At 44.4% G+C, this 12874-nt stretch overlaps 1 protein-coding gene across 3 annotated transcripts in view; it reads left to right on the top strand.

Annotated features, from left to right (window-relative positions):
* The first annotated feature begins 399 nt into the window (after window positions 1-399).
* The window catches only part of lrriq1 (leucine-rich repeats and IQ motif containing 1), a 218750-nt gene continuing 206275 nt past the window's right edge, over window positions 400-12874 (top strand). For 2 of the 3 annotated variants that reach the window (XM_070900197.1, XM_070900198.1), the window contains exons 1-4: window positions 400-474; window positions 6811-6945; window positions 10181-10286; window positions 11963-12057. In XM_070900197.1, coding sequence (XP_070756298.1) covers window positions 6817-6945; window positions 10181-10286; window positions 11963-12057 — 330 coding nt within the window. In that variant the 5' untranslated portion in view covers window positions 400-474; window positions 6811-6816. Of the gene's footprint in view, window positions 475-6810; window positions 6946-10180; window positions 10287-11962; window positions 12058-12874 lie in introns of those variants that run through there. The other variant, XM_070900199.1, reaches the window with a different exon arrangement.

Here is a 12874-nt window from a genome sequence, read left to right on the forward strand (position 1 = left end):
GCCGTTCTGAAATAAAACGTTCACCGCTACTCTCCGCTTTTTGTGTCCCTTTTCATATCCAGGCAGCCACTGCCCCTTTAATCCAACAGGCTTCAACAATACAGGCAGACAACAACAATGCCAACCGACAGGCAGCTGGAGATGGGGAATGCTGCTTAGATTTTAGGAAATACAATTATAAGCAAGGTCTGAAATCCCAATGAATTTTTTTTGTCATTCTCGACCTATGCAAACTTTTAAAAGAGAACAATCTGACGTCCCGCGGGCACGGGGAGCGTGGGGCGAGCACGTCGTTGACGTCCGCGGGGTCTGGGGCGGGACCAGGCACGGGCACGTCGCTGAATTACGTGCGCGAGGGCGAGCACGTCGCGACGCCGGCCGGCCGGGCTGGCGCCGTTGCCATGGTGACGGGCTTGTGGTGGCTGGAGGCAGCGGCTGGGGCTGGGAGACGGAGCTCGGAGCGACCGGCCTGAGGTAAATGTGAGTGAGTGAGGGAGGGAGGGTGTGTGTGTGTGTGTGAGCGGGGAGTTGGGGAGTTGCCCCGACCCTGTCTCCTGAGCTGATCAACAATACAAGTTATTATTATCGACCGGCCGCGGTTCCGCGGGCCCCAGCTCGCAGCCTGGCGCGTTTGCGACGTTTTCATTTTTTTAATAATTTGACGGTGAATTTTGTTTTTCTTCTGTTTTACGGATGTTTTCCCTCAAGTTCATCATTCTGCAAACAGTGGCAGGTTCGCGGGATTTCAGCCACCTCTGCCCAGTAATCTCCGGGTGTATTGCTTTCTGAAATGTGTTAACCGTGCCAGCATGTCAGTGTAAATCCGGACTGGCAGATTATTTCCTGGCAATCACTTGTTAAATTTGCAGTGATTATGTCGCAGTTGTTAGTCATTGAGCGAGAGTTTGTCAGCACAGATCGATTAAACTGAGCAACCCGGCCACCAATATCCACCGTGTATGTCACTTGTTGCAGCAAAACAAAGTACACCCATGAAATAATTCAAAATGGAATAAAACTGCACCACCCACTCTTCCATGATTTTACTCTCCCTGTTCGGTTCATTGCAACTGTTTTAACTCCTTCTTTCCTGCTCACATCCCATCCCGGCAATGTCATGCTCAACACTCCCTGCCATAAAATTCTTCAGAACTGCTCTCGGGCAAAGGGGGTATAATTAGATGCTGGAAACATTCACAAGACAAGACCAGGCAGCATCTGTGAAGAGAGGAAGGTAGGATTAACATTTCGTTTCAATGACCTTGAGAACAACCAACTTTCCTCATTAGATGTGGCTCAGTTGATAGGACCCTTGCCTACTGAGTCAGCAGGTTGTAGGTTCAAGTCCCACTCCAGTGACTTTAGCAGACAAATCTAGCCTGACACTCCAGTGCAGTGCTGAGGGAGAGCTGCACTGTCGGAGGTGCCATCTTTTGGATTAGAAGTTAAACTGGAGCCCCGTCTGCCCCCTCACCTGAACGAAAAAGCTCCTATGGCATAATTTTGAAGAGCAGGGGAATTATGCCTGGTGTCCTAGCCAGTATTTATCCGTCAATCAACATTGCTTTCAAAAAAACATTATCTGGTCATTATCACATTGCTGTTTATGGGAGCTTGCTGTGTGCAAATTGGCTGGTGCATTTCCTACATTACAACAGTGATTACACTCCAAAAGTACTTCATCGACTGTGATGCGCTTTGGGACATCTGGTGGTTATGAAAGGCACTTTATAAATGTAAGCCTTTTTACTTGTTCATTAGATCAGAACATAAGTAGGCCATCCAGCCACTTCTGCCATTAAATCCGATCGTTCTATATTTTTTTCCCAGGTTTTAAAACCACTCTGCCACTCAGCTTTTACCACTCACTCGCCTGCACCAACCTTTCCACAACCCCTCTGTTTCTCGTTAATATTAAAGCCCTCTTTCAACCCAAGTCACACTCAGAATCTGCCACGTCTCCAGCTTCACACTTAACTTTCAACTATCATGGAAATTGATAGTGAAAGTTTATTAGATATTGCTGTACATAAAATGCTTCATTCAATGTGTGGTTTGCTCAGTTTTCGAGAATGCATCGAAAGCATTTAAACATGGAAACATAGAAAATAGGTGCAGGAGCAGGCCATTCAGCCCTTCTAGCCTGCACCGCCATTCAATGAGTTCATGGCTGAACATGAAACTTCAGTACCCCATTCCTGCTTTCACGCCATACCCCTTGATCCCCCGAGTAGTAAGGACTTCATCTAACTCCCTTTTGAATATATTTAGTGAATTGGCCTCAACTACTTTCTGTGGTAGAGAATTCCACAGGTTCACCACTCTCTGGGTGAAGATGTTTCTCCTCATCTTGGTCCTAAATGGCTTACCCCTTATCCTTAGACTGTGACCTCTGGTTCTGGACTTCCCCAACATTGGGAACATTCTTCCTGCATCCAACCTGTCCAAACCCGTCAGAATTTTAAACGTTTCTATGAGGTCCCCTCTCACTCTTCTGAACTCCAGTGAATACAAGCCCAGTTGATCCAGTCTTTCTTGATAGGTCAGTCCCACCATCCCGGGAATCAGTCTGGTGAATCTTCGCTGCACTCCCTCAATAGCAAGAATGTCCTTCCTCAAGTTAGGAGACCAAAACTGTACACAATACTCCAGGTGTGGCCTCACCAAGGCCCTGTACAACTGTAGCAACACCTCCCTGCCCCTGTACTCAAATCCCCTCGCTATGAAGGCCAACATGCCATTTGCTTTCTTAACCGCCTGCTGTACCTGCATGCCAACCTTCAATGACTGATGTACCATGACACCCAGGTCTCGTTGCACCTTCTCTTTTCCTAATCTGTCACCATTCAGATAATAGTCTGTCTCTCTGTTTTTACCACCAAAGTGGATAACCTCACATTTATCCACATTATACTTCATCTGCCACGCATTTGCCCACTCACCTAACCTATCCAAGTCACTCTGCAGCCTCATAGCATCCTCCTCGCAGCTCACACTGCCATCCAATTTAGTGTCATCCGCAAATTTGGAGATACTACATTTAATCCCCTCGTCTAAATCATTAATGTACAATGTAAACAGCTGGGACCCCAGCACAGAACCTTGCGGTACCCCACTAGTCACTGCCTGCCATTCTGAAAAGTACCCATTTACTCCTACTCTTTGCTTCCTGTCTGACAACCAGTTCTCAATCCACGTCAGCACACTACCCCCAATCCCATGTGCTTTAACTTTGCACATTAATCTCCTGTGTGGGACCTTGTCGAAAGCCTTCTGAAAGTCCAAATATACCACATCTACTGGTTCTCCTTTGTCCACTTTACTGGAAACATCCTCAAAAAATTCCAGAAGATTTGTCAAGCATGATCTCCCTTTCACAAATCCATGCTGACTTGGACCTATCATGTCACCATTTTCCAAATGCGCTGCTATGACATCCTTAATAATTGATTCCATCATTTTACCCACTACTGAGGTCAAGCTGACCGGTCTATAATTCCCTGCTTTCTCTCTCCCTCCTTTTTTTAAAAGTGGGGTTACATTGGCTACCCTCCACTCGATAGGAACTGATCCAGAGTCAATGGAATGTTGGAAAATGACTGTCAATACATCCGCTATTTCCAAGGCCACCTCCTTAAGTACTCTGGGATGCAGTCCATCAGGCACTGGGGATTTATCGGCCTTCAATCCCATCAATTTCCCCAACACAATTTCCCGACTAATAAAGATTTCCCTCAGTTCCTCCTCCTTACTAGACCCTCTGACCCCTTTTATATCCGGAAGGTTGTTTGTGTCCTCCTTAGTGAATACTGAACCAAAGTACTTGTTCAATTGGTCTGCCATTTCTTTGTTCCCCGTTATGACTTCCCCTGATTCTGACTGCAGGGGACCTACGTTTGTCTTTACTAACCTTTTTCTCTTTACATACCTATAGAAACTTTTGCAATCCGCCTTAATGTTCCCTGCAAGCTTCTTCTCGTACTCCATTTTCCCTGCCCCAATCAAACCCTTTGTCCTCCTCTGCTGAGTTCTAAATTTCTCCCAGTCCCCAGGTTCGCTGCTATTTCTGGCCAATTTGTATGCCACTTCCTTGGCTTTAATACTATCCCTGATTTCCCTAGATAGCCACGGTTGAGCCACCTTCCCTTTTTTATTTTTACGCCAGACAGGAATGTACAATTGTTGTAATTCATCCATGCGGTCTCTAAATGTCTGCCATTGCCCATCCACAGTCAACCCCTTAAGTATCATTCGCCAATCTATCTTAGCCAATTCACGCCTCATACCTTCAAAGTTACCCTTCTTTAAGTTCTGGACCATGGTCTCTGAATTAACTGTTTCATTCTCCATCCTAATGCAGAATTCCACCATATTATGGTCACTCTTCCCCAAGGGGCCTCGCACAATGAGATTGCTAATTAATCCTCTCTCATTACACAACACCCAGTCTAAGATGGCCTCCCCCCTAGTTGGTTCCTCGACATATTGGTCTAGAAAACCAAGATTCTTTTCAGATTCCAGCCTTGTTTTTCAGAATTATCTGAAGAAAAAACGAGAATCTTGTCACGTTAAACCGCTTTTTAAAAATAAAAAAAAACCAGAGGTTAGGCTCCATATAGGGGAAAATAGAGAGATAATCGTTCTTGAATTTTGAAAGCTTCTCGGGCAAAATTCTGAAATGCACTGCCTGAAAGGGTGGTGGAAGCAATTTCAATAGTAACATTCAAGAGAGAATTGGATAAATATTTGAAGGGAACAAAATTACAGGGCTATGGGGGAAAAAAACAAGGGACTGAGATTAATTGAATAGCTCGACCAAGGAGTCGACACGATGGGCCGAATGGCCTCCTGTGTTGTATCATTCCAGATTCTATAAAAGAGTCTTAGTTAGAATCAGATTATGCTGGAAAAGCTCAGCAGGCCAGGCAGCATCTGTGAAGAGAGGAAGGTAGGGTTAACATTTCAGTTCAATTACATTTTGCCAGATGTTGCCTGATCTGTTGAGTGTTTCTAGTATTTCCTGTTTTAACTTCAGATTTCCAGCATCTTTAGTATTTTGCTTTGTGTCTAATTAGAATAAGCTGCGTTTTTGATAGAAAATGTAAACTATTGAATTAGTGATGATTGAGAGGAAGAAAGCGCCAGAGAGGAATAGGCATGAAAAATGTGAGCCAGAGAGAACCAGACACAGGCAGAGCTAGAGAGAGAGCCGGAGAGATAAGTTCATTGTTGCGGGATCAAAATCCTGGCATTCTCTAATTAACATCATTGTGGGTGCTGTGCATAACTACAGCAGCAGTTCATGAAGCAGGCCTACCATCACCTTTACATAGCTGCTAGAGTTGGGCAGTAAATGAGGTATTGCCAGCATCAGCACTGTAAACAGTTTTTTTTTAAAAGGTGGTGCGCGCACAGACAGATGTCAGGAACCAATCACAAAATACAGATCTCGGGGAGAAATTCCCCTGTTGTGTACCTCCCGTTGGACCCTCCGAGGACGCTAACGGAGCGTAAATCTGTTTTCGCCAGGGTGGGAGGAGGGATGGTGTGGCGGGGGGGGGCGCTACCGGCTCCAGCGAAATTGCGCGGGAGGTAGCGGAGGTGCGAGCATGGTAGCTCCCTGCCAGTACCACCCCGGGACGCCGCTCAAGCGGCGATTACGTCATCACCATGCGCAGTGACCCCCTTTGCACCCCACGGTGGAAATTGGCTAGCTCCCCGTGAGGCTGCCGCGAGCGGTGTCAGCGTCAGTCTCGCGGGTTGCGAACCGGGCTGGCCTCTGCTCGCAGGGTGGAATTTAAGGGGGAGGTGCGCTGCGCACCGCCATTTCGTTATTTTGGCCGACACACCGGTCGGCCCATCTTGGTGCTCTGCGGCATGGTCCGGGCTGCCATCACGCAGCCCAGCACTCCGTCTTGGTGACGGGCTGCGGCCACGGTACCACGCCGTCCTGGTGGCCCAGTGGAGGCCATCAGAGGCCGTTCAGAGTTCATTGCGGCCCTCCCCTTTAACGTCAGTGCTACGTGGAGAGATCGCGTAGAGGCCCAGAGAGCCCCACCCGCGTAGAGCCCCGGAGATCAACATTGCGCTCCACTTCCTGTGAGGGGCAGTAACCCCAATTTTGTGGCCGGGGTAGGAACTCTGCGCTGGGTGAAGGAAATCCCTCCCTGATTGGGTTACCGCCCCCAAACCGGACACTGGGGAATTTCTCTCCCCAAGTGTTTGCAGAGATTTTTTAGAAACTTACAAACCAATGCTGCAATACCCGGATGTCACCCACCACTATTAGGCGATTGCTACCCTCCCCCTTATTCTCACCTTCCTTTTTCCCTCTTCCTCCTTGCCTTCTCCACCTCCCTCCTTGTCTTTTCTCCCCCGGCCCTCCCTCCCGCCTATCACCCCCCACCCCCCCCTTTCCTGGCCCTCTCCCCTTCCCTCCTTGCCTTCTCCGACTCCTTCCTTACCCTTTCCCCTCCCTCCCTCTTGCCCTCTCCCATCCGTCCCTTCTTGCCCTCTCCCATCCGTCCCTCCTTGCCCTGCCCCTGCCTCCTTCCATGCCCCCACCCCTCCACTCTCGCCCCTACCCCTCCATCCTTTCCCCCCATCCCCTCTCCTTCTGCATCCCCAATCCCCCCTCCTCTGTGCCTCCACGCCCCGCATCTGCATCTCACCCTTATAAGGAAATGTTTCTAAGGTTCTTTAGGATTCTGTGCTGCAACGGGTGGTCATTTTCTTTGCTGTAACTGCCAGTTTAAATTTATTACCAAGGTACAGTTGATGTTCAAATACTGTGGTATGTTATTTTAAAAGGAAATAATGGACAAAGACAAACTGCTTGAAGAAGCCATTGAAGCTGAATTAAGCAAAATCAGCATTTCCCCATCAGATCCAGAGGATCTTGAGGAGCAAATCTCCGAAGAAGAGATTCTCCTTGAACCAGATCATGTAAGCTTAAATTTGTTACAAAATTACATTTAAATATCTTGAAATAGTTAAGCATTAAAAACCTTCAACCTACTTCATAATACTGTTTGTATGCTGTCCTTGTCAGGCTTTGTATCATCAGTGTTTTTTCTAATAACTACATTTAAGTGTGTGCCTGCAATATATATATATATATAGTAAATAATCTATTGTAAAATGGCTTTCTTGCAATTTTTTTTTTTGCAATCCATATACCTGTATGAACAAAGTTAATAAAGCTGTGCAAATATATAAACCAAATATGGCATCAAAATATGTGTACAGGATAAATGTTGGTTAATAGTTTTTGCATGATAAACCAATAAATGGTGCCAGCAACTGGATATTTGTCGTCAAAGGCACCCTCTGACATGTATTTCATTTGTTCGCAGTTTTTTTTAGTTTAAAGTCATTTTGTTAATTTCCTCTATCGCTGATTTGTGACAGATTAACTGATGCAACTTTAATTGGCCGCTTTTGTGAGAGAAAAGCTAAAATTACATTTTAAAAGGTCGTAAACAGATGGGAGGTAATTTGGACTCCACTAACTTCAATGGCGTGCGTGTTACACCGTCGTCCAAAATCAAAATCGCCCCAATTAAGTGAAATTTGGGAGTGGGTGGTTAAGCAAAGGTTGAACCCCTCCTATCTTGACCATTTGAAAAAGAAGTTCAGCCAATTGAGTATAATCAAGCAATAAAAAAAAACGCTTCTTTGTAATCAACGGTGAATTTGCAGGAACGATATCATTTAGTGCTGTGCAGCTCCTCAGAGTCAGGAAGCAGATTCGTTCATGCAATTTCCCATGTAGTGAATTGCTAAATCTCGCTTGCAAGGTGAGTGACAGGATACTCAGTCCATGCTTTTTTTTCCAAGCAATTGGTTCAAATTGCAATAAAGTGGCCTGGGAATAGGTCAGCGGACTACACTTAAGTCAGCGAGTACACGAGGGAACCCAGAAAGAAGGGAAAAAAATAAACATTTTTAAAGGGAATGGGATGAAAAATATGTGCCTGTTTAACTACATTCTGAACACAGAAATCGTAAAGTTAATAACAGTTGATTTGTACAGAACTGAAATACCCAGTTAATGGGCTCAATTTTTCCCAGTGATTTGTGCCATGTGTTTTGGAGCAGGCTGCTCTTTTTGGCCTAAGTTGAAAAACCACAGTTTCCCCAATCAATTTGCGCCAGTGTAACTCGGTTACAATTTTTTTAGGTCAGTTTTTTTTTCAGCCAAAGGGGGTGTAACCGGCCACCGACGCCAATTCTGGCCATTTAGGCAAGTTTGGCTAGCTGAGAGTTACTCCAGTTCTGCTTAGGCCAGCGTATGTGGCTTCTCCAGAAAAACCTTCCGGAGAGTTAAGGAAATCGGTGCCCGGGTACACTAACAGAATTGAAAAATACATAGCAGCAACTTATCTCCAATCCCGCCCGAAGGGCTTGCAGGTCCGGTCCCATTCTCGGTCCCCGGTTCTCTCTCTCACACACACGCACACACACACACACACGCAGAGAAATGGGACTGGACCAGGATAATGAGACCGGACCGGTGGTAAGTTGCTGTTATGTGTTTTTGAATTATTTTAATGTGTTGGGAGCTGGCTGTATGCTTTACTTTGCAGCCTCAGCTCACGTTGTGTCCCTGGTTACCATGGCAGCCCGATCTTTTTGATGCAGATCAAGGCTCCATCCCCAAAACTAAAGGTTGGGTTACGCCACGCCAAAATGAAGAAATCCAATGGGGAAACTTAGAATTTTTTTTTTTGCCGTCCATGGGCCCCAAAAAATCGGGCGTAACTCTTCAAGTACGCCAAAAAATTGCTTTGGGGAAAATTGAGCCCAATAATTCCCATATGCAATAATTGTTTATTTTATGGTTGTATTTGATGGTACAAATCAGGAGTATAGTTCAAAAAATTGTTTTCACAGATATACTATAGTACACTGGAGAATGCATTTGCTCACCATTCTAGAATTATTCTGGAATGCAAAGATAAACCCCAGCTTCTATTCTCCACTGCTAACTATCTTCTTAAATACTTCTCCCCTGTCTCCTCCACCTTCACCTCCAGCAACGTGGAGGAGTTCATGGACTTTTTTATATTGAAGAGTGACACCATCCGTTCAGCTGCCTCTGCCACTTCCCTTCCTTCCCCTAGCCCACAGGGCCAAACTTCCTCGAAGATTCACCCCTGCCCTGGCCCTGAACTCATATATTTCTCCAATTTCTCTCCCATCTCCCCTCATGACCTCTCCGTGCTCATCTTATCCATGCCACCCACGTCCTGCACCCTCGACTCTATTCCCACCAAACTACTGACCATCCAACTTCCTTTTCTGGCACCCATATTAGCTGACATTGTTAATTGTCCCCTGCTCGCTCAAATCTAGTGTCAACACTCCTTTCCTTAAAAAAACAACTCTTGACCCCTCCATCCTTGAAAACTACCGCCCCCATCTCCAACCTCCCTTTCCTCTCCAAAGTCCTTGAACATGTTGTTGCCTCCCAAATCATGCCCACCTTTCCTGCAACTCCCTGTTTGAATCCCTCCAATCAGGTTTCCACCCCTGCCACAGTACTGAAACAGCTCTCATCAAAGTCACAAATTACTTCTTTTGTGACTGTGACAAAGGTAAGCTATCTCTCCTCATCCTTCTTGACTTGTCTGCGGCCTTTGACATGGTTGACCACTCCATCCTTCTCCAACGCCTCTCCACCCTCGTCCAGATGGGTAGGACTGCAGTCGCCTGCTTCCATTCTTATCTATCTAATCGTAACTAGAGATTCACCTGCAATGGCTTCTCTTCCTGCTTCGGCATCGTTACGTCTGGTGTCCCGCAAGTATCTATCCTTGGCCCTCTATTAATTCTCATCAACATGCTGGCCCTTGGTGACATCGTCCGAATGTTTCCACATGTACGCTGATGATAGCTGTACCCCACCACCACTTCTCTCGACCCCACCACAGTCTCTAAATTGTGAGACTGCTTGTCCAACATCATTCGGTGTCTTATGTAGCTTGGCGTCAAATTTTTTGTCTTATAATACTCCTGTGAAGTGCCTTGGGACGTTTTACTACGTTAAAAGTGCTACATAAATACAAGTTGTTGTTATATCGTATTGAACAATTGATTATGCTGTTGGCCTTTTAAATGTTTACGGTACATAAATAATTTAAGTAAATTTTGCTAACTGGAGTCATTCATATTTTAGGATTCAGATGAATTACCCAAGTCTGTCATTTGCTACTTGGAGCAAATGAAGAAAAGAGGTGAAAGTGTGGAAAAGCTGCTTCTGCAGGATTTAGAGCAACCCGAGTGTAAGTGCATTTATGTGAAGCTGCCTTGTGCAAGTCTTAAAAAAGTAGTATGTTTTAATTGGCATTGACAATAGAATTGCTGCTATTATGATTTAACAAATGGCAATTTGCTGAACAAAAATAGTCTGATTTGGAAGATGTATAAAATGGTACTCGTTGAGTGGAGGAAGGAACACTACATTTTAATTTCAAAAAAATAAAGACTTTTCACTCATTTATTTTATATTCTCATATTTTATATTCTTAATTGAGGAAACATTTCACAACATAATGAAATAATAGGCCTACATTTCTAAAGTTACTGTAAATTCTTACTTTTCTGCACACATCCGGTAGCAAACTTTATATAATCCGGAAGCTCTCAGGGACAGTATAGGAAAAATGAACGGCTTGTAAGAATTTTTTCTTTCTATGGGAACATGTTTTATTTATCAGTTTAAAAAAATCAAGTCTCAAAGCTGTGTGGGGATAACGTTAACGTTTACTGCACTTGGAGTTATTTTTACTCATACATTGTAGGTTCTTTTTCTTTTACTTATATTGTGCCATCCTCTGATAGGACATGAGGTTGGATTCCTGTCCGTTCATAGTCAATCGATGGAAAATCTAGTGTATAACGATGATGAGCCCAACTAGTTCTAGCCTGGTCCTGGTGAGACCTGAAGTAGTGTGTACAGTTTTGATCTCTTTACCCAAGGAAGGATATACTTGCCACAGAGGGAGTGCAACAAAGGTTCACCAGACTGATTCCTGGGATGGGGAGATTGTGCTATGAGGAGAAATTGAGTAGATTAGGCCTATATTCTCTAGAGTTTAGAAGAATGAGAGCTGATCTCATTGAAACATATAAAATACTTTCAGGGCTTGACAGGGTAGATGCAGGATGGATGTTTCCTCTGGATGAGGTGTCTAGAACCAGGGGTCACAGTCTCAGAATAAGGGGTTGGCTATTTAGGACTGAGATGAGGAGAAACTTCTTCACTCAGAGGGTGATGAATCTTTGGAATTCTGTACCCCAGAGGGCTGTGGAGGCTCAGTCGTTGAGTATATTCAAGACAGAGACTGATAGATTTTTGGATATTAAGAGAATCAAGGGATATAGGGATAGTGCAGGAAAGTAGAGTTAAGATAGAAGATCAGCCATGATCTTATTGAATGGCGGAGCAGGCTCGAGGGGCCGAATGGCCTACTCCTGCTCCTAATTCTTGTGTTCAACTGTCAGAAATGGGCCTGAAGCCTTTCTTGATTGGTTGTTATTTTGTGTCTTCAGGCCCAACTACAATAGAATTATTCACCAGCTGTACATTAGCTGTTATCATTGGATACCTATTTTGGCCAATATATGTGATATAAAGGCATATTTAAATGATATTAAAGCTAATGTCCAATTTGAGCTCTTAAGCTTTGACTAAAACCCCAGTCTGAAAAGGCTACAGAACCGCAACAGAGACAGTTGAGTTAGACTTGCATTCATTGCAAAATATAATTCAGTTTCTAATAAAGCAGTCTTTCGGCTCTATCAATATCCAATACACTGTCCCCACATATTCTTCTTGAGCTCATTATTTTAAGCCTCAGAATATGATGCTTACATAGGTCATTTCCATACTCTTTTAAATAATCCATTTTGATGCAGACAATTACTTGCTCTTAGAGGGATCTTTATGTTTTTGCAGATGCTATTTATCCTGTTCATGATTATCCTGGATCAGATATGTTGACAGAATTGGCTGCTGAGTTTGGTGAGGACCATTTAAACCTGAAGGAGAGGGTAATTCCAATTTTGCTTGCACATTTAGAAAAATCTCCATATATGAATTTGCCTTTTGTGCTTGAAGGTAGGTGGGTTGTGATTGCAGCAGCACCGTGTTACAAAGTGATTTATTTGATTTAAACTTGGAGATAATCATATCAATCACTACCCTTCAGCACTGAGAGCGGGGGTATAAGTTGTCTCAGACTAGGAGGTAACGGTCGTCTATATAGGTTAACAAGTAAACTGCTTTTGGCCGTACCAAATTTACTACCGATGATGTAAAACACAAGACAAATCTGCCCTGGAGTTTGTCACTATTTGTCGAAATTTAGCTCTGAGATGCCTGGTGGAACTTTCAACTTGGCGGGGATGTAAAACAGGCGGTAACAGTTCAGCCGCCTGTTATTCAGCCCACCTAAGTTTCAGGCAGAGTGTCCAACGGGCGTCTGATCTGCTCCCGCCCATTTCATGCCCACGCTGATGTTAAAAGTGTATTACAAGTTCAGGAATTACATGTCACCTGATACAGTTGCATATTTGAATTGCTGCAGCTGGAACATTTGTTTTTGCTTAGTGTTTATTAAACAGCATTTGTTCCATGAATGTTTCATTCATACAGTGCTGCACGGCTGAGCAATTTTGGATTTATATCATCACTATTTTCAAGAAGCTAAAAACGAATGCTGGTTAAAGCCAGTGAAAAGACAAAGCGTACTCACGATTATCACTCTGTCCCTCAGCTTAACAAGCAACATACATAAATAGGTCAGCAGTGTCAGAAATTGATGTGGAAGTTCTTTTGCACAACACTCATAGGATGCACAAAGAACAG

Source organism: Pristiophorus japonicus, chromosome 15, assembly GCF_044704955.1.
Source record: "Pristiophorus japonicus isolate sPriJap1 chromosome 15, sPriJap1.hap1, whole genome shotgun sequence".
NCBI lineage: Eukaryota > Metazoa > Chordata > Chondrichthyes > Pristiophoridae > Pristiophorus > Pristiophorus japonicus.